Source organism: Telopea speciosissima, chromosome 1, assembly GCF_018873765.1.
Source record: "Telopea speciosissima isolate NSW1024214 ecotype Mountain lineage chromosome 1, Tspe_v1, whole genome shotgun sequence".
Lineage (NCBI taxonomy): Eukaryota > Viridiplantae > Streptophyta > Magnoliopsida > Proteales > Proteaceae > Telopea > Telopea speciosissima.
The window spans coordinates 17,413,910-17,436,540 of NC_057916.1; the positions used below are offsets into that span (position 1 = coordinate 17,413,910).

General features: G+C 40.0%; 1 protein-coding gene across 2 annotated transcripts in view; it reads left to right on the forward strand.

Moving 5' to 3' along the window:
• Positions 1 to 17,213, forward strand: part of LOC122649954 (digalactosyldiacylglycerol synthase 1, chloroplastic-like) — a 34,624-nt gene extending 17,411 nt beyond the window's left edge. The window contains exons 4-7 of one of the 2 annotated variants that reach the window (XM_043843255.1): positions 15,051 to 15,535; positions 15,614 to 15,880; positions 16,086 to 16,435; positions 16,586 to 17,213. In XM_043843255.1, the coding sequence (XP_043699190.1) occupies positions 15,051 to 15,535; positions 15,614 to 15,880; positions 16,086 to 16,435; positions 16,586 to 17,117 (1,634 nt within the window). In that variant the 3' untranslated portion in view covers positions 17,118 to 17,213. The remainder of the gene's footprint in view (positions 1 to 15,050; positions 15,536 to 15,613; positions 15,881 to 16,085; positions 16,436 to 16,585) is intronic. The other variant, XM_043843328.1, reaches the window with a different exon arrangement.
• The last annotated feature ends 5,418 nt before the right edge of the window (positions 17,214 to 22,631 follow it).

Genomic DNA, 22,631 nt, shown 5'->3' on the forward strand with positions numbered 1-22,631 from the left:
ACTTTAGCAATTCTGATTCATCTTTAATTTTTTAGTTTTAGGTTCACATATCTGTGTACAAAATGTGTGGGGGGTGTGTTTGATAGTACAGTATTAGGTTTACATATCTGTGTACTACAGGTCTTGAACAGTTTCGATCAATATATCGGCGAAACGAAACAGAAGACTGAAATTTTGGCGTTTGCATTGCATTTCTTCAGTATCGCAGGCTGTTTCGTTTTGATAGCCTGCAAAACCAAAATATCCCAAACCTGATTTCTTCTCTTCTTTCACACGTTTTCTCTCTTCTTCCTCCTAAGAAGATCGATGTCATCTCTTTTACCTCCCCTTCCATCGATCTGATTTCTTTCCTTAACAACGCAGTTGCTTCTTTTATCTCAGATCTGATCACAGATTTAATCATTGGGCCTGTTTGCATCTGAGATCCGTAATCTGGATTTTTTTGATTGCGTTATTTGGTATTCAAGCTGGAGTGCTGAACCTAGCCATGGAGACCTATGTTTTCAAGACCAGAGTTTGTTTGCCTAACAGGAAAACTGCTATTCTACTCATAGATGATGGCCAGAGTGACAATATCATCTCGTGGTCTGTGGTGGAGATGTTATAAAAGATCAACGAAATCATCATTGAATCTGAAGATGATGTCTTTGTCGAATTCTCAATTTGCCAATATTGTGATGGCGCTTATTGTGAATTGTTTCATTCTTCTAAGCGCAGTATTAAAATGGATTGAGAGTGGTTGGAAGCATAAAGGAGTGTCATTGATCACTACAAAAAATTGTGTACCCTAAAGCCTTCTCATCTACAACAGATGTTTGCTTTATGAGGACTGGTTGACGAATTATGTTTGGAACCAAAGGAGACAACACCAACATTGCAGGCACAGGAACAGTCGAAAGGGTCAACACAAAAGGAAAACAGCTCTGATGAGGGACGGCAAGGAACGTCAAAGAGAGACGAGACGGGGTGAAGTAAAAACAGACTTTGCTGCAACGAAGGATGTTCAACATATTGAATTTGTTACTTTGGATTTTGTTTGAGTTACAGACAAATAACTGCAAGCAACCATTAGAGTGTTCTTATTTTTACAATTCTACAAACCTCAAGGGCGAATTTTTCTCAACACGGGGGGAATTGATGCAGTTGCATTAGGTATTAATCTCGTATGGAGGCCAATATCCGTGCTTGGGAGACCCATGAGATGCTCGTAGCAGTCCAATGTGCTGAAATTGTCCTTTGGGTAGTTATATTATAGGTTGGGCTTTTCATTTTTTTGGTTTTCATTGTAATGGGCCTAATTTATAAGCCCATAAAGTGGGGATAAAGTTAGGACAAAGATTAATAGTTAAGTTGAGTGCTTGAGTTAGATTAAAATAATTAATAGCTAAATAGAGTTATGTTTTGAGTTTATCTACTTTATTGTGTGAGTGTATGATTAAAAGTCCTTTTTTGAATCAATTTAGGAATGTTAGAAGGTCTTTATCTATGTAAATACCAACCCATCAATTAGACATGATTTGAGTAAAGAATTTCAGTTTTTTTTTTTTTTAAGAGTTTTGGTGCTATTGAGCAGTGCATATGGGATTGATATCCCAAACCCGACTGATATCTTATTGTTAAAACCGTAGGGGTATTCTGGACACTTTTCTTGTTTCTTTTATGTTTCGATTATGTGGGTTTTAGTCCCACATTGCTTAGTTGTAATTCAGTTCTCTATTCTCAATGATATAAATAAAGAGCTTGGGGTGATCATTAATCATCCAAGCCTTACTCTAATTCTAAATCTGTTAACATGGAATCAGAGCAGGTTTTGAATTAGGGACCTTTCCCTTCTTGATTTTCTTTCCCCCCTTCGATTTTCTTTCTTCGTTTCTTCTTCTTCTTCCTCTAGCTTGATCCCCTTGCTTCCATTCTCCCACTAGGGCAGCACTGATGAGGTGATCTACAGATCCAGATGCTGCCCTCAATTACCTCTTCCCATACTGCAATTTTGTGATCGATAGGGACAAAAAGAATAGCTGTCTGCGATATTTGGAACTTCAGTTTTTTGGATTGTTTCCATCTCTACTATAAGGGACCAATCCTCCTCTTTGAAGACCAAGAACTGTAGCAGCCTCTCTCCTCAGTTACTGTTCCTATCTTCCCTTGCATTCAAGACCTCCTAAGATCGTTTTTTCCCAAAATCAGGGTTTTTTTCAAAACCCTGACAATTGTCGATCTAGGAGTTTGTGACTTCTGTTGGTGCTGATTTTTTGAAGGCTGGTTCTCCCCTTATAAAGACAGATTTGACTCCAATTTGAGCCTCAACAATTCAGTTTTTGGGCCTATTCTTCCCTATATTGATTTCAGCCAAATAGGGTTTTTTTCAAAACCCTGAAAAAATCGATCTAGGAGCTACACTTGTCTGCTGCTGTTGATTTTTGGAGACACATATTCTCACATTGAAAGGGGATTCTCCTCCAAAATTCAGCCTTTAATTTGAAGGATTTCTTAGGTTTCTTATCACCACAGCCCTCCTCTACGATTTAGGTTTTTTGGCTGCATAATGGGTGACTCTGAAGTCTCTACTGGCACCTCTGCTGCTGATGGGCTTGGTAGGAATGACAACCGTGATCTCCTCCATAATCCTATCAAACTGGATGGGAGCAATTATTTGATCTGGTCTCGTTCGACATACTTTGCTATTTCTGGCCGTGGGCTTACTGGTCATATTGATGGTACTATTACCATGTCAACTGCTCTTGGCACTCTCTTGACCAAATGGATCTCCAACAATGGTATACTCATGGTTTAAAGTATCGACCGATACGATACGATACGAACCGATACGTATCGGTATCGGTTGATACCGATACGATACATACCGATACGTCTCTTTTTTTTTTAAATGAACTGTCTCGAAGTGTATTGAAATGTATCGACTGATACAGGCCGATACGATACGATACGGACGATACGTATCGATACCATCGATACGTCCAGTAAAGGGTTCAGTGGGTGGTTTAATACGTATCGATACGTATCGGCCGATACGGCTCGATACATATCGATACATCACCGATATATGCCGATACATACCGATACGCACCGATACGTACCGATACTATCGATACATTCCATAAAAACGTCATTTTCACTCACAGACTCGATACAACTCCTAATCTATCGAAAAAATGAAGGAAAACTCTTAACCAAGAGTCTAAAATCTTGCATTTAATCTTGGTTTTTCACACTTTTAAACTAAAAAACGAATCAAGGAGTGCTACAACATCATCCAATACTCTTCAAGGCTATAGACAATTACAACATGTGAGAAACTTCATCTTTTATAACAATTTCAATTTAATGCACTTGTTTGGTTATACATTATTCACCATTTTAGGTTTTATGCATGACACTTATTATTTATTGCTTATTTATATTGTTTTTTATTCCAAAAGTGTATTTCCATGTGTATCTTGACCATTTCTATGTGTATTTGTATTGTTCGATATGTATCTCCGAAACAATACGATACGATACGATACGATACGTCTCTTAAAATCACCCGACTGATACGATACCCGATACCGATACTTTAAACGGTGGGTATACTTATGTCCTATTTAATTGGCTCAATGCAATCAGACCTTGCCAATGGTTTTCTTCTCCTTAATACAGCCCATCAGATTTGGTCTGCTTGCAAGGAGACATATGGACAACTCGGTAATGATGCACAGGTGTATGAACTCCGGAAGAAGGCCAATAATACTATTTAGGGGGAGTTATTTGTCTCCAAATACTATGCTACTTTGCGCAGTCTCTAGCAGCAACTGGACCATTTTTCTTATTACCATCCCACTACAGCTGCTGAGATCACTACATATAAGAATCATCTGGACAAAACCAAGGTGTATGATTTTTTGGCTGGTTTGAACATGGAGTATGACCAGATTCGTGTTCAAGTATTGGGTCATTCCCCTTTTCCCACACTTAAACAATCATATGCTTTGGTCTTCTCTGAAGAGAACCGTCGGGCTGCTATGCTTCACCCTCCTGTTACTGACAGATCAGCCCTCCAGTCTGTTGCCCAGGCTACCCCTGCACCTGTTGGACATGTTTCTCTTGATGATTCTACTACAGGGACTGTTACTTGTGAGCATTGTTACAAGCCTTACCACACCAAAGAGAAGTGTTGGAAGCTTCACGGGAAGCCAGCTGACTTTAAGGCTAAACGGGCTGCCAAGAAGAAGATAAAAAATAAGGCAACCCACTCTGAATCTGTTCCTACAGCCCCGACTACTGACACTGGTCTATCCCAGGACGATCTACAGGCTTTCCTAAGAATGCTAAGGTCTTCCGTTGCTGCGGCCTCGACTACATCAGCTCCTGCCACCTCTTCTGCTCCTTCAGGTTCACATTTTGCCCAGTCAGGTATTCCATCTGGTAGTCATTGTGCTTCTGTAGCTTCCCATCCTTGGATCATAGATTCTGGGGCTACGGATCACATGACCGGTTCCTCTAGCCTGTTTCATCGGTATTCTCCCACTTCTGGGAAAGACAAGGTTAAAGTGGCTGATGGTTCCCTTTCCTCCATATCTGGAAAAGGAATCATCAACTACACTTCCTCCCTTACTTTGTCTTCAGTTTTGCATGTTCCTAATTTTACTACTAACCTTCTTTCCATTAGTAGTCTTACTCGTGATCTTAACTGTAAAGTGACTTTTTTTCCTTCCCATTGTGTATTTCAAGATCTGGCCTCTGGGAAGACGATTAGATTGGGTAAAGTGCATGGTGGTTTGTACTTGCTTGATGATGGTCGTCTCACTCCACCCCCGTTACCATCTCCACATCAGAACTCCTTAGTCTCTTTTGAAATTTACCAGTGGCACTCTAGATTAGGTTACCCTCCATTAGGAATATTAGCATATTTATTTCCTACTTTAGTCAAAACATGTAATAAGACCGAATTTTTTTTGTGAGGCTTGTGTTCTGGCCAAACAGACATGTTCTACTTATTCGATTTCAAATAAAAGGAGTTCTTCACTTTTCAATTGGTGCATTCTGATGTTTGGGGCCCTAGTCGTAAAACTTCCCTTTCTGGTCATCGTTGGGTTGTTTCTTTTATTGATTGCCATTCTAGGCATACATGGGTTTATCTTATGCACACCAAGAGTTAAGTTTTTTTCTGTTTTCAACATTTCCATAAAATGATCCAAACTCAGTTCTAGGCTAATCTCAAGGTTTTGAGAAGTGATAATGGCACCGAGTATAAGGAAAACCAATTTCAGAAGTATTTGGCTGGTAATGGGATTATTCACCAGACTAGTTGTGTCGATACCCCAGCCCAAAATGGTGAGGCTGAAAGGAAGAACCGACATTTGTTGGAAGTGACGAGGGCGTTGATGTTTTCACGCCATGTTCCCTCCCAATATTGGGGGGATGCTATCCTCACTGCAACCTATCTCATTAATCGGTTGCCTTCTCGTGTTCTTGACTCCCGCAGTCCGGCCGAACTTTTACATGGGAATTCCACCTTTGTGGTTCCTCCCAAGGTGTTTGGTTATGTGTGCTATGCCAGAGACACGAAATCTCATGGTAAACTTGACCCTCGTGGGTTGTGGTGTGTTTTCTTGGGTTACTCTCCAACCCAGAAAGGTTATAAGTGTTTCCATCCACCTTCCCATCGTACTCTGGTCAGTATGGATGTCATTTATCATGAACGTCTTTCCTATTATCCATCCCCACATCTTCAGGGGGAGAATTTTGGTTCTAGTGAAGATGTGTTTGTGCTTCCTCCCCTTGAGGTTCCTCCTCTCCCATCTACTTTGAAGCCTATTTTGGCTGCTACCCAGCCTCCTTTGGAGCCTATTTTGGCTTCTGTCCAGCCTACTGTGGAGCCTCCTTTAGCTGCTGCCCCTTCTTCCGCAAGGATTCCTTTACAAGGGGAGTTTGTAGAAAATAATGATGGCCATGTTCCTAGTCAGGGGGAGTTGACTCCAATCCAGAAAACCATCAGTGAATTTCAGAAGAGAATTGACAACTCGAATGTTGTCACCTACCAAAAGAGATGCTCCAAAAGAGGGCAGCTTCAACCCACTATGGCACCACTACCTATCCAATTGCCGGCTCAGGATCCAAATCCTCATCCTCCTCCTCCTGGTGAGACTTCTCCTTCTGAACTACCTATTGCTCATTGCAAAGGTACTAGGACTTGCACCTTGCATCCCATTTCTCGCTTTGTTTCTTATAGTTCTCTTTCTTCGTCTTTTCGTGCATTTGTGTCTTCTCTTTCTTCTGTTTCTGTTCCTAAAAATTGGCAGGAAGCTTATGCAGATGGAAAGTGAACGGCAGCTATGTTGGAAGAAATGAGAACCTTGAAAAAAAATAATACTTGGGATCTTGTAGATCTTCCTCCAGGAAAAAAACCAGTGGGATGTAATTGGGTATTTGTGGTCAAACAGAAGGTTGATGGCACTGTGGATCGATATAAGGCACATCTGATTGCAAGAGGCTTTACTCAAACATATGGGATTGACTTCTAGGAGACATTTGCTCCTGTTGCAAAGTTGAATACAGTTCGGGCTTTGCTATCTTGTGCAGTCAATCTTGGATGGGATCTACAACAGCTGGATGTGAAGAATGCCTTCCTAAATGGAGAACTTGGTGAGGAGGTGCACATGGATATTCCACCAGGGTTTTCTTGTGACAGTAATCAAGGTAAAGCATGCAAATTGAAGCAAGCACTCTATGGGCTGAAGCAGTCACCTAGAGCATGGTTTGGTCGGTTTCACAAGGCCATGATTTCCGTGGGTTATAAGCAGAGTAATGCGGATCACACTCTCTTTATAAAGAGGGTTGGAAAAAACCTCACAGTTCTTATAGTCTATGTGGATGGCATTGTGGTTACTGGCAACGATGGTGATGAGATCAACCGGTTGAAGAAGTTTCTTGGCAGGAGTTTAAGATTAAAGATCTAGGGAAGCTACGGTACTTTCTAGGGATTGAGGTTGGCAGGTCTTCTTAAGGCATCTTTCTCTCCCAAAAGAAGTATGTTCTAGACTTGTTGTCTGAAACTGGTTTGTTAGGATGTTACCCTTCAGATACTCCTATGGAGGCTACTGTTCGTCTCAAAGAAAAGGAGGGTGAACCTGTTGATAAAGGCCGGTACCAAAGACTAGTGGAGAAGCTGATTTATCTCTCACACACACGTTCAGACATTGCTGAGTTAGATTTTAGGTTTAGGAGGTAAGAAGAGAGAAGGAAGAAGTTGGAGGAGGAAGAAGATAGCAAGAGAAGAAAGAGAAGAGAGAAGAGAATATTTCGGTTGTAATCGATTGTGTTGGAGAGGCTTCTCCATACACCTATATTAATTCAATCATAACAAATAGAAAATTACATCCACCTCCCTAGGGAGGTATAAGGGAAATAAAAAAGAAAACATAATTACATAATAAGGCAACTAGTAATGGGACTAGTTCCTAAACTACCCCTATTACATGACTTCTAAAACTCCCCCTCAAGCTGGAGAATATATATCATGCATTCCCCGCTTGCTTAGGAAAGAACTAAACTGAGGAGAGCCAAGAGCCTTGGTGAAGATATCTGCCAACTGATCACCAGTCTTCACAAAAGGAGTATAAATACAGCCAGAGTCTATCTTCTCCTTGATGAAATGCCTATCAACCTCAATGTGCTTAGTCCGGTCATGTTGAACAGGGTTGTGAGCAATACTGATGGCAACCTTGTTGTCACAGTACAGTATCATGGGTCCTTCAGTGTCAAATCCCAATTCCTGAACAAGTCTTTTTAGCTAGATGAGCTCACACACTCCATGTGCCATAGCTCTAAATTCTGCATCGGCACTAGATCTAGCCACAACATGCTATTTTTTACTCCTCCAGGTGACTAAGTTACCTCCCACAAAGGTACAATAGCCGGAGGTAGATCTCCTGTCTGTAATGGAACCAGCCCAATCGGCATCTGTGAAACCTTCCACTGTCAAGTGGTTGTGCCTTGCATACAACAGTCCTTTCCCTGGAGAGGACTTCAAATACCTTAGAATGCGATACATAGCATCCAAATGGCCACTCTTGGGAGCATGCATGAATTGGCTGACAACTCCCACTGCATAAGAGATATCTGGCCGAGTCATAGAGAGATAGATAAGCTTCCCCACTAGCCTTTGATACTTCCCGGCATCAACAAGAGAAGGACCATAGCCCTCTCCTAGTTTGTGATTCTGTTCAATAGGAGAGTTTGCTGGTTTGCAGTCTAACATCCCTATCTCTGTTAACAAGTCAAGGATAAACCTCCTCTGACATATGTTGATTCCTTTCTTGGTCCTTGATACTTCTATTCCTAAGAAGTACTTCAAGGGACCCAGATCTTTGATCTCAAATTGCTGTGCTAAGTAGCTCTTCAATTTACCTATCTCAGCTGTGTCATCTCCTGTGACCACGATATCGTCAACATAGACAATGAGAGCTGTGATAGTACCATTACTCCGCTTGGTAAAGAGAGTCTGATCAGCTTGGCTCTGGGAATATCCCTTCTTCAGAATAGCCGGTCGGAGGCGCTCAAACCATGCCTTTGGTGACTGTTTGAGACCATATAGAGCCTTCTTAAGGAGGCACACTTTCCCTTCAGTTGAAGGCATCTTGAAGCCAGGAGGAGTTTGCATGTACACTTCCTCTTCCAAATCACCATGAAGGAAGGCATTCTTCACATCCAACTGATATAAAGGCCAATCTTTATTGGCAGCCAAAGATAAAAGAACTCTTATTGGGTTATGCTTGGCCACAGGGGCAAATGTCTCCTAGTAGTCAATTCCATAGACTTGACTGTACCCCTTGGCCACCAACCTTGCTTGTATCTCTCAATACTGCCATCAGATTTGTACTTGATTGTGTAGACCCATCTGCATCCAACTAGGACACGTCCCTTGGGAAGGTCTACAAGTTGCCAAGTACCATTCTTCTCAAGTGCCATCATCTCCTCAGACATGGCTTGTCTCCACTTTGGGTCAGACATAGCATCAATGACATTCTTGGGAATGAAAACAATAGAGAGAGCAGTAATAAAGGCAAGACCTGTAGGAGAAATTGCATCATAGGAAACAAACTGGGATATAAGATTAGTATAAGTTCTTTTCCCTTTCCTAATAGCAATAGGAAGGTCCAAATCAGATGGAGGAGAAGAAATGTCACCTGATTGAGAAGAATGAATCTCAGGATGTGGATCTGGATTTGAAGAGGACTCTTGGTAGGTCTTCTTTCTTGTATTATGCAAGCCTTCACCTTTTTTGTATGTAATGTGGTAATCCTTCTCCTTACCAGAACCACTTTCAACAACCAAATCTGTATTCCCCCCTGGTGGTTGGTCATCAACCTCAACCACATCTACAATCTTGTGTTTTCCAATGTTAAGCATAAAAGGAGATGTAGGTATAGGAGAAGAAAGAAATCATCAGTAGCCTGTTCACTCCCACAATTCTCCCCCTGAAGAGGATGCTGAGAAAGGACAAAGAAAGGGACTGACTCAAGAAAGGTAACATCCTTGGAAATGATACATCGGCGGGAAGAAGGATGATAGCACTTGTACCCCTTGGTAGTAGAAGAGTACCCAAGGAAGAGACACTTGAGAGCTTTGGGGTCAAGTTTAGTGCGGGCAGATTTGTTAACATGCACATAACAAACACAGCCAAAGACTCTAGGAGGAAGAGAAAAAGCAGAGGCCTTGGGAGATAAGATGTCCAAGGGAGATTTGAAATTAAGAAGCTTGGTAGGTATACGATTGATGAGAAAGGAGGTAGTGAGAAGAGCTGCGGACCAGAAGGTCTTGGGGACATGCATGCCAAACAATAGACTACGGGTGACCTTTAGTAGATGGCGATTTTTCCTCTCAGCAACCCCATTTTGTTGGGGCGTGTCAACACACGCTAGCTGATGGGTAATGCCATGAGTAGTAAAGAAGGTTTGAAGGCCACCAAACATGTACTCTTCCCCTTTATCAGATCGCACAATTTTGATGCGGGTCTCAAATTGAGTAAGGATCATTTGGTAAAAATTCTGAAAGGCATCACAAACATCACTCTTATGCTTCAAAAGTACAGTCCATGTGGCACGGGAAAAATCATCAACAAATGACACAAAGTAACGAAAGCCAAATAAAGAAGTAGTAGGGGAAGGACCCCAAACATCAGTATGCACAATATGAAAAGGAGCAACAGTTCTATTACCATGATAAGGATATGAAGACCGACAATGTTTGGCAAACATACATGGTTCACATTGAAAAACATGAGAAGAGGCAATAGAAGAAAATAAGTGAGGCAATTGTTTTCTCATTATAACAAAAGATGGATGGCCAAGACGACGATGCCATAACATAACAGAATCCACAGAACTACTCTCATTACATCCACACACATAGGAATGAGTTGTGGGCAAAAACGGATCAAAAAAGTAGAGGCCTTGCTCTTCATGTCCACTACCAATAATCCTCTTCGTCACCAAATCCTGAGAAAGACAGTGAGAAGGAAAAAATGTGACACAACAGTTGAGAGATTTGTCAGATGACTCACAGATAAAAGATTCAGTGTAAGGTTAGGGACATGAAGAACAGAAGAGAGGGAAATAGATGATGTCACAGGGATATTACCCTTACCAGATATGGAGGAAAGGGAGCCATCAGCTACCTTAACCTTGTCCTTACCAGAGCAAATGGTATAGGAATCATAATAATGAGACGTACTAGTCATGTGGTCTGTGGCACCCGAGGCAATGACCCAAGACTGGGCAGCAGTAGAAGCTGAGGTGGAGACCTGTAAAGCTGAGGATGATGAGGATCCAGCCATACTAGATGTAGAAGATGTGCTCAACTGTGACACAACCCTGCGAACCACTGCATCTATGAAGGTGGAGTCATCTTGTGGGGCATCAGCATCAGTCGCCGCTGCGGAATGAGCTCGAGCTCCCCCTCTATGGCCACCACGACCACGCATACTAGGACGACCATGGAGAGACCAACACCTATCCTTGGTGTGTCCAGTGCGTCCACAATGATCACATTTAAATATGTCTTGCCCAACTCCACTGGCACCAACTGTCTCCACAGTACTGGCTTCCTCACGGTTAGGCCCTGACCCTCTACCACCTCCACGAGTGTCTCGAACAGAACTAGAATTGAGGGCTGACCTCTCAGATGATGCTGGTGGTGGTGCCATAGTAAGCCGCCTGGTCTCTTCACTCTGTAAGTAACTACAGACTTCACTAAGAGAGGGAAGGGGAGACCCGCCTAACAACTGGAGTCTAACTGGCTCATAGTCAGGGTTCAGACCACCAAGTAAAGAGAAGACACGCTTCTTTTCAAGAGTCAGATACACTTTTGCTTCATCCTCTGGGTTGGTCAAATGAAGGTCCCTGTAATGATCATACTCCTCCACAAGATTAAGGAACGCACTATAGTACTAAAAAATAGTGCTGTCACCTTGTTTCAATGAGTGAATTTTTTGATGGAACTGATAGACCTTGGCAGTGTCACCTACTCTGTCAAAGGCCACAGAGACACTATCCCAAATAGCTTTAGCTGTTTCCTTCCTTATAAACCTTCTCCCAATCTCGGGCTTTATGGAGAAGATCAACCATGTCATAACTTTAGAATTTTCAGTCTCCCATTTATCAAAAGTAGGTGAACCAGCTGTGGGAGCTTTGATAGCACTTGTGATATATCCAAGTTTTCCCTTACTCCTAAGAGAAAGTCTCACAGAATGTGACCAATCTAGGTAATTAGTACCATCAAGCTTCACAAAAGAAATCTATTGGTGAGTACTCTCATAAGCCAACTGAGGGACAACAGTAGGGGGCTGTGAATCAGCAGTACCAAGCACAGATACATTTGAAGCAGCCATGATGGAAGGGATTTGCCAATAAACAAGAACACCAAAGACAAGTGGGGAGTACACACTCAACCCAAACAAGCAAAAAAAATCCAATCAGCAGCCTAGGATAGCACACTGCCGAAGTAGTCCTAGCAGCAAATCGCTAAGAGGACTTAAATCAAGCACTTCTAGTGCATTCCAACATCAGTCCAGCAAGTAGTCCCATATAATACTGTACCACAAAGCTTGCAAGGAGTAGTATCAACTCCGAACAAGAGGAAAGGCCTCACAAAGGCTGTGCATACACATCCCTTAACCAAGAGAGCATCAAACTGTAGCTCAAAGCAAGAAAAAAAGGGTAAACACTCTCGGGTTTACCTGGGCAGAACAAAGGATCCCACACAAGAAGCAAATCTGCTCATATGGCTTCTTCAATCAGCAAGGAAGATCATAGCCATCCTCATAAGTGTCCTAGGGCGATGCAAATGAGCCTGACCAAGACACAAAAGCAATCCGAGAATAGCAACAGTTGCAACTTGAACCTGAACTTGGCGGAACTTGTAGTAGTAGCTGTGTGAGATCTAAACCTTCAAGAGAGCTTCAAAACAGCTCAGGTATATCCTTCGATCATCAAAAGAGGCTAAAATGAGCCTATTCCATACTCTTTAAGCAAAGCTGTACACAGGAATCTCCTCTTTGGAATCCTTAGACACAAAGGATTTCAAAGAGAAGAGAAATAATGAAAACAGGGACTGAACACGACTCTCAAACCTTGAGCCTGCTCTGATACCAAGTTAGATTTTAGGTTTAGGAGGTAAAAAGAGAGAAGGAAGAAGATAGCAAGAGAAGAAAGTGAAGAGAGAAGAGAATATTTGGGTTGTAATCGATTGTGTTGGAGAAGCTTCTCCATACACCTATATTAATTCAATCATAACAAATAGGAAATTACATCCACCTCCCTAGGGAGGTACAAGGGAAATAAAAAAGAAAACATAATTACATAATAAGGCAACTAGTAATGGGACTAGTTCCTAAACTACCCCTATTACATGACTTCTAACATGCTATTGCTGTGAGTACTGTGAGTCAGTTTATACATGACCCCTATTATTCTTATATGGAGGTTGTTCTTCGGATTCTTCACTACTTGAAGTCAGCTCCTGGAAAAAGGCATTCTTCTGTCTCCTCATGGTCACCTACGGGTAGAGGCATATACCGATGCTAACTGGGCTGGTTCTGCAGATAGAAAATCTATCTCTGGGTATTGTTCTTTTGTAGGGGGCAATCTTGTTACTTGGCGTAGCAAGAAGCAGAATGTGATGGCTCGTTCTAGTGCTGAAGCAAAGTTTTGTGCTATGGCACAGGGCATTTGTGAGTTACCTTGGCTGAAAAGCTTGCTACAAGACCTTGGTGTTCCTGTGCATCTGCCTATGATGTTGTATTGTGACAACAAAACTGCAATCATCATTGCTCACAATCCAGTACAACATGATCACACCAAGCATGTTGAAGTGGATAGGCATTTTATCAAGGAGAAGTTGGAAGACGGTATTTCCTTTGTGAAGTTTACTGATCAGGTTGCTGATATTTTCACCAAAGGATTGTCTGGGAAATTGTTCCATCCTAATCTAGTGAAGTTGGGCATGATTGACATATTTGCTCCAACTTGAGAGGGGGTGTTAGAACCGTAGGGGTATTCTGGACACTTTTCTTGTTTCTTTTATGTTTCTATTATGTGGGTGTTAGTCCCACATTGTTTATTTGTAATTCAGTCCTCTATTCTCAATGGTATAAATAAAGAGCTTGGGGTGATCATTAATCATCCAAGCCTTACTCTAATTCTAAATCTATTAACACTTATCTTCTCCTCTCTTCTTCCTCCCAAAAAAATCGATCTCAGATATTTTACCTCCCCTTCTATCGATCTGATTTCTTCCCTTAATAACGCAGTTGCTTCTTTTATCTCAGATATGATCACTGTTTTGATCATTGGGCCTGCTTGCAATCTGAGATTCATAATCTGGATTTTTAGATTGCATTACTTGGACCAAAACAACTATGCCTCGACCCAAACAGAAAATGGAGGGCTAAATTGACCCATACCGAGAATTACAAATGTATTCATTTCTTTACCCCCAATTAAGACAAATTAAATTATTCAAACTTAAAATCTTGATGCCCTGAACAACTTAGCTGCCCCTGCAATTCTGGATGCTTATCAGACCTACTTGCATCTCATGCCCTTGGAAATTCTCATGTGGGTATCATACCATTACAAAGTCAAATGAAGATGTGGATTTCAGAACCCTGCCCATTAGGCCTCCTTTGTGTTTGTTGAGGTGCTGATGATGGTCCTGTTAAACTCTTGAGTCTTGACAGTTAAAATTACTATCTTGTCAACAGTGGCCACAACCCCCGAGTCCTTTGTTTTATTGAATTGAGGCACCCATATTCTGTCGACCAATAATGCATTTCTTGCTCAGTGTGAAGAAAAATTCTTTCTGGTGCTGCCCCCAAAAAAATCAGCCTGCTGGGGTGTGTGGGTGTGGTTCAGTGTGAGAAACCCTGGTGTTGTGTAAGGCTGACTCGTTGTGTGATGGTGAATAGCTGGTTGAGCTCAGCAGAAGAGGAGGTTAAATGGAAACAGTGCAGCCCTTCTGCACCTAAACATGATAAGTAAAGAGATAGACAGAATATAATTTGATATCATTAATAACACGGAATCTGTTATACCATAGACTTTTGATTTTGAAATATTTAAAATAATTTTTTTTCTACCCCTGACCCAGAATCCTAGTTTTAGGAGTAATTGAATGTGATACTTTTTGTCTGTGTTGGATTCTGACACCAGCACCTATATCCATGTAACATAACATCAGTCCCATCCAACCACTGGGTTACCTGGGGATTTGGAAAAGAAAAGGCTAAATTTAGAGCCTTTTTTTTTGTTTTTTGAGAACTCTTGGAAATCCATCTTCTGAAACGGGGACTGAACCTGGTATTGCGAAAGGTAATCAAATCGTTTAGTACTAAAATTTCAAAATTGTAATTGTACGGGCAAGTAGCATTTGAAAAGGTTGCTAGGAAGAATGGCCATGAATATCATGTACCATACTTATTTGTGTATCTACTGCCTGCTTAGTGTGACATTATCACTGCTTCCGGTAACACCTTTTCATGATGGTTACAGACATATGCGACAAGATAGTGGAAGCCTTCTGCAGCAAACGTAAGAATCGACTTCTTTTGAGGTCCTTGTCTTCGGGAGAAACCTCTGTTCTTGAAAATGAGAACATTAATGATGAACTGGATTTAAGGATAGCCAGTGTGCTCCGAAGTACAGGGCATTGTTATGATGACGGCCTATGGACTGATTCTGTGAATCACGACTCAGCAGATAGGAAAAGGCATGTAGCTATAGTTACAACCGCTAGTCTTCCTTGGATGACAGGAACAGCTGTAAATCCACTGTTCCGAGCAGCATATCTGTCCAAGTCTGCAAAACAAAAAATAACACTATTGGTTCCATGGCTTTGCAAATCAGACCAGGAGCTAGTTTATCCCAACAGTCTTGTCTTCAGTTCACCAGAAGAGCAGGAGACCTATATACGGAACTGGCTGGAGGAAAGGGTTGGCTTCAAGGCTGATTTCAAGATCTCCTTTTACCCGGGAAAGGTGAGTATCTGATTCACTTTTCTGTGCTTCCTTGATTTTGATGATACTCAGATGTACAACTTTGATTTCGGTTTTCAGTTCTCAAAAGAAAGGCGGAGTATAATACCTGCTGGTGATACCTCACAATTTGTTTCTTCCAAGGAAGCTGACATTGCTATACTGGAAGAACCAGAACACCTGAACTGGTATCATCATGGCAGACGGTGGACTGATAAATTTAACCATGTTGTTGGTATTGTCCATACGAATTACTTGGAGTATATCAAGAGAGAGAAAAATGGGGCTCTCCAAGCATTCTTTGTGAAACACATTAACAATTGGGTCACCAGAGCATACTGCCACAAGGTATTCATCCTATTTTGTCTGTTGAATACTGCACTCACCTGTTTTGTTAATGCCTTGTTCTAAACATTTATTAAGTTGTCTTTCCCTAATTTATGGGGTACTGGAAGATTCTGTTCATTATTTCATCCTTCTAATATTCTATTAATTGGTTGCATACTTGGAGCGGAAGCTTTAGCTTCGTTCTGAACTATTTTATTCTGTGCAGGTTCTTCGTCTTTCTGCAGCAACTCAGGATCTACCGAAGTCTATCATATGCAATGTTCATGGTGTGAATCCCAAGTTTTTAAGAGTTGGAGAAAAAGTGGCAGCAGAAAGGCAACTTGGGCAGGAAACTTTCTCCAAGGGAGCATATTTCTTAGGCAAGATGGTCTGGGCTAAAGGATACAAGGAATTGATAGATTTGTTAGCAAAGCACAAGAATGACCTTGAAGATTTTAAGTTGGATGTCTTTGGGAATGGAGAGGATGCACATGAAGTCCAGTCTGTTGCCAAAACGTTGGACCTGAACCTCAATTTTCTGAAAGGGAGGGACCATGCTGATGATTCACTTCATGGGTATGGTTAATTTAAGAAAGCCTGTTCTAGTTTTATGCCTTCATAGTTTACGTGCATATTTTTTTATTTTTTTCCTGTTTCTTTTTTCCTCTCTATATAATAAATATGAATTGATTTACTAACAAAAATTATAGCTATTAAATCTTACAGCTACAAAGTCTTCATAAACCCTAGTGTCAGTGATGTTCTATGCACTGCAACAGCAGAGGCCCTTGCTATGGGAAAATTTGTGGTTTGTGCAGACCACCCATCCAACGAGTTCTTCAGATCATTCCCCAACTGTTTGACTTATAAGTCATCAGAGGATTTTGTTGCCAGAGTGAAAGAAGCATTGGCTAATGAGCCTCAACCTCTTACACCAGAACAGAGATACAACCTCTCCTGGGAGGCTGCAACTCAGAGATTCATGGAGTATTCTGAGTTAGACAGAGTCTTGAATAACACTGAGGAGACTGCAGGATCAAGCAACGCTAATAGGAAGATGACCAAATCAATTTCAATGCCTAGTTTGTCAGAGGTGGTCGATGGGGGTCTGGCTTTTGCCCATTACTGTCTCACTGGAAATGAGATTCTGAGGTTGGCTACTGGGGCAATACCTGGCACACGAGATTATGACAAGCAACACTGCAAGGACCTTCACCTGTTGCCCCCACAGGTTCAAAATCCTATATATGGTTGGTAATGAACTCCTTATCAATTTGTGTCAGTTTCTTTTGTGAATATGCTGTATAGTTAGGTAGTCAGTGGTTAGTTCATGTCTTTCTGCTATCATTTTGATATTATTTTTTACTTCAATCCAAAATTTGCTTGTATTTTTCCTTAATTCTCTACTCTGTATAGTATAGACATGTTTCTACCAAAAAATATATATATAGTATAGACATGTAAAAATATTTGGCTTGAATAGATGTTTACTATCATCATCCATCTTCTCCAGCACTTAATTGCACTGCATTATAGCTTTTAGGGGAATTCCATGTTAGCTAGCTCTCTTTTCATGCTCTTCTTTCATTTTAAGGATGTAAAGGAAGATACCACCTTTAGAATTGTGGCTTGGCTAGTAAAATGACATGGGGTTGGGTTAGGCATGGGATCTTGTTGAGTAGATTTGGACCAGGTAGTAGAATGTACAACTATATGAGGAAGGGGGCTAGTGCACGTGGTTGGGAAGGAGTGCAGGACAATAATGTGGAGAAATTCAATGAGGAAAAGTAACAAATAAAAAGGAAAGAATAGAGATGGATAGATATTGATGAAAATTGTACTTAGGCACTGATCTATGGATTTGCCTAATGGAACTTGTACCTAACGCATAACCCGATTATGCTTTTACTAGAACTGCTGCCCCTTCCAACATTTAGTGTGGGGTTGAATTGAGATGTGGTTAATTCAGCACCTATATTGTTTGAATCAGCCACAAATCACAATTTCTTTTCCCATGATTTTAGTCTCCTAACAAGATCCAATTTCGGTTGAAATGGGACAACATATGTAGATGTTGATGCGGACAGTGTCACTAAAATGAGAACGCAAAGTAAGCTACGATGTAGCAGTAGTAGTTATAGCCACTGAGGAAACAAGACATGAGAACGCAAAGTAAGCTACGATGTAGCAGTAGTAGTTATAGCCACTGAGGAAACAAGACAGTTATATTTGACGCAAACAAGAACAACAATATTGTTTTATTATTCATCACAATTTCCTTCCACAGTAAGAACATACTCTGCACATTTAATGGGGGAATGTTACTCTCTCTCTGCTTTTTGTACCCTGGGCTGATTAGATCACCCAAAGGACGGGTTGGGTTATGCTGTTGTCTAATGAAGGTGTGTGAGTCAAGGTGCTTGGGTGATCAACTTGGGATTTGAATAGCCAAATTGAGAAGGGGAGCCATCTCTGTCTTTTGTTGTCCTCAGACAGTGCTTGCCTTGCCAAGGCGCTTGGCTAGTTTGGGCTTAGGTCGCCAATGTTTGAAATTGTAGTTTGTTTGTCTTTTTAATAGTTCACACTCCGTTGGGTGTGTCTGCGAAGGTGCTCGAGTAGCTGTCTAAGACTATCTTTGGTTGGATTTCTATGTCAATTTCAGATTGATTTTTAAAATAAGCCAACAAATAGTTTTTTGGTCGGAAATTTTAAATTTTTGGTTGCATCGATTGAAACTATTTCAATGAATAAGAAATCCATTATCCATTGGTAGTTCAATTTAAAAATAGATTTTTCTATTTATGATAGTAGATAGGGAGGGCAACAACAACAATTGGAAATGTAAGTAGTGATGAGGATGATGATAATTGATGTATCACTAAAAGTCAGTTTTTGACCGCATCAATAATATCTGTGAAATGTAATCTGAAAGCAATGTTTTGTCTAAACGTAGCCAAAACAAGGTAGAGTGAGAGAGAAATCGTGAAATAGATTGGAATCAATTGGAATAAAAATTGTGAAATAGCTCTCCAATTATTTCAAGATTCCTATTTAACTTGATTTCAATTTCTTTGAAATTATTGGGTGCAAAAATCAAACAAAACAGCCTGAGAAGAAATTGAAATAGAGATCCAACAAAAAGAGGGAAAATTATCGCCCCCAGTATTGGGGGCGATAAAGATCCCAAAAAGAGCCTTAGTCCTAAAATTGATTAGGCTAGTGATTGAGTCACAAAGGCATCTAGCCAAGTGGGTCAGATGTGCCATGTCAACACATGACTCGTCAAAAAACAACCTCCAACAACCAAGCTCTACAATTTACATATATCTCTTTGAATCCAAGCCTGTTATGTGCGTACGTATGGATTAAGAGCCTTAGGATTTAGCGAGTTATCCAGGACAGGGAGTTTCATATGGTTATTTATGGTTATATTGTATGGATTAAGAGTCTTAGTATGTTGAAGAATCTTCGTAGGGACATGGTAGAAGCAATTGTTAAGGGGGATCTGGCTCTCCTCCAGCCCAGCCAAAACAGGGGGGTTTGGTCATTTCATAGGGGGTGTCTATGAAATGACTCAAACACCCTTCTTTTGGTTGGCTGGATCTTCCAGCTCCCGCCATGGCTGGAGGAGAGCCGAATTGATTGTTAAGTTGTAGTAGGGAGTTATTTAAGTCATAGGTTAAGTTGTAAGGAAGTTAAAACTACTTGTAATCACTATTAATTGGATAAGGAATGTAAGTATGATAAACTTGAATGACAAATGAGTTCCTAAAAGTTCTCTTTGAAGAAGGAGGCCATGGCTTCCTCGATTACCCTATTTTCTATCTTTTCCATCTTACCATCTTATTTCCTCCCTCTCCCATGCACACATCATCTGGTATCAGAGCCAGGCATGGAGACTCCCAAATTTATCTAGGTTTTCATATCTTCTTATTGTATAAGTTGATTCGTAGCCATCACCCTATTCAAGGCAACTTTCTAGTAGCACAAAGTGACAAGAAAACTTTGCATCTTAAGCCACAAGTGATGATCGCAACTTGAGAGGATTTGGATTCAATTAAAAATCAATCTTATGGTCTTGAGGAAAAATATCAAAATATAGGGGGAAGAAATGTTATGTGCATACGTATCGGTTAAGAGTCTTAGGACGTAGAGAGTTATTCGAGAAAGGGAGTTCCATATAGTCATTTATGATTACATTGTATGGGTTAAGAGTCTTGGGTTAAGTAGTTGGGGGAAGTTAAAACTACTTGTAATTATTATTTGGGCATGGGATCACTACTTGGTCACATGGTCTCTACACCAGCGTTTGGGCCAATGAGGGAGCTTGTCTATTTATCGACCTAGAGGGTAGGGGTGTCATTTCATAGTACCCTGTGAGAGGGCATAGGGGATGCCACTAAGTAGAGATTTTTTCCCTTATTATTTAAGGGATAAGGAATGGAAGTATGATAGACTTGAATGACAAACGAAATCTTACAAGTTTTCTTTGGAGAAGGAGGTCATGGCTTCTATCAAGCCAAAGACGTCAAGCTTCATCTGTAAAACTATTTTATCTTTTTTGCCTAGTTTCTCTCCTTTCTCCCCTACCTTATTGTCTCTCTTTCTCATCTTATTTCCTCCCTCTCTCCCATGCACTCATCAATTAAAGTCAAACCTTATGCAAGTCTATTGATTCGATCAAGTTTAGTTTCAAGTACATTGTGAGACTTAGAATAAAGAGTCTAACTAAGATCATGAGTATTTATGGACCTAATCTCTTCTCCCCAACTCAGCTACTTTTGCAAGTGGACTTAGGATTCCCTTTCATAAAAATCATTCCATCCCTTATACTTATAGTACAATTTGATACAGACAAGAAATCAAGGTTAAGGATTTAGATATATCAGTTTTGAACCATTTAATTTGGTAGGTTAGATTCATATAGTCATAAGGATACAAAAACAATATCACCAGTAACTAACTATATATATATATCTCTGACATGACTTTGATTGAAATCCCGTGTAAGCTGCTGAGACTTGAGAAAGATATGCTTTGAACGGTTAAGAAGCCCAAAAGCTCTTCCCACTTACCTCTTTTGTCTTAAAACAATTAAACGGTGAGGGATTAAAGTTATAAACGAATCTTTTCGTTATATTCTCCAAGTTGGGATTTGGGAAAGGACCAAGAAAGAGGGGAAGGTTTTAGTTTCTTAAGTCTTAATCATAGTCTCAGCCACACATCTATGCTCTCCTATTTAGCCTCTTTTCTTTTTGTGAAAAAAAAAAAAAAAACTAACCCACTTTGAGGGGAATTTTGTCTTTCATGTGGTAAGAAATTCCTTGAGTCCTGAAATTAAACTTGTTAACAAAATAGAAATTAATTTGTGTATGATATGTTGTGTTATATATGGAACTCCACTTCTCATCATGGGAGTTCTTATCATCCATATTACTTTTCTTGGGTTTATTTATAGTGAGTGGTTAGTGGAAAAACCTACATCAATGGCCTATACAGGTGTAGCCCTCCACAGTTGCAAAGTTATTTGAAGATATGGCTCTTTCAGAACACCTAATTAAGCTCTCTTTTCTTAGTTGTATAGGAGTCTATTTAAGTGAGATTACTATGCTCTTTAGGTTATTTGCTTCTCAAATAATTGTTGTGAGATTGATGTTCGTCTTCCCCATTTTCTTTCATTACGTAGCAACATGTATAATTTGAAAAAATGGAATTGAAATCAGGTGAATCGGCTGATTCAAATCGGATTGAACCGAGCTCGACTCACTCGATTTATTATATCTGCTTTTTTTTTTCTTTTTCTTTTTTTTTCTTTTTTTTTTTTAAATTCTCAATTTTTAAGTTAAAAAATATAGAATTGCTATGATGATTCATGATAAATAATGTACTGTCCTAGGTAGTAAATTATTGCATCAAAGTAATACAATTTTCGAAGAAGGGTTCACCATAATACCAGTGTGGGGAGGAATCTACATGCCACACCAATGGCGGTGCTTGATGCAGACAACAGTATCATTCACATGGGCTCACATGGTAAGAGTAGAAGGGAGAAATTAATAATAAAAAAACCCTTGTGTGAGAGAAATAGTACTATGACATCATGGTGATTCATTTCCCTATGTATATTTATATATATTTGAGTTTTCTAATAAATTATGGAAAATTAAGAATGAGAGAATTATGTTATAGTTGAGCATTGTGTATTTGTAAGTGGTAGCAAAGTTGAAAACTCATCTTTACCTTAGTCTAATCTTACATCACCCTACATAATTTGGAGAATTATGTTTCTTTTTTCTTTTTCCAGACATCTAGTCATAAATGTTTAATAACCATAATTTATCAAACTAATATGTTATTATATGAATATTTTTATTTTGAATTTTAATAATTTGTTTTAGTATTTTGATAATGATTAATAGGCCAGTAAGAGAATCAATCGGAATCTATCCGATTTGAATCAGAATTTTAGCTGATTCTATTTCTGATTCCTAGCTTTTAGACCTTTGCCATAGGCCAAGTTTGAAACCAATCTGATCCCTCCATGGATTACTATAATTGTATCAAAATCATTTGAAAAAGTTATTATTTGTGTAATTGTTGGAAAAACAATGGTAAAACCCCCCATATTACTTGTTCATTGAGATGGATAATTAAACTTGGCATGTGTTGTATCCAAAGAGGTTTCCATCTATCCAACAATAATAATGTCAAATCATCAATCTTATATATATAGACCCAAAAAGTAGTGGGCGTGTGGCCAATGTTTCCTTTA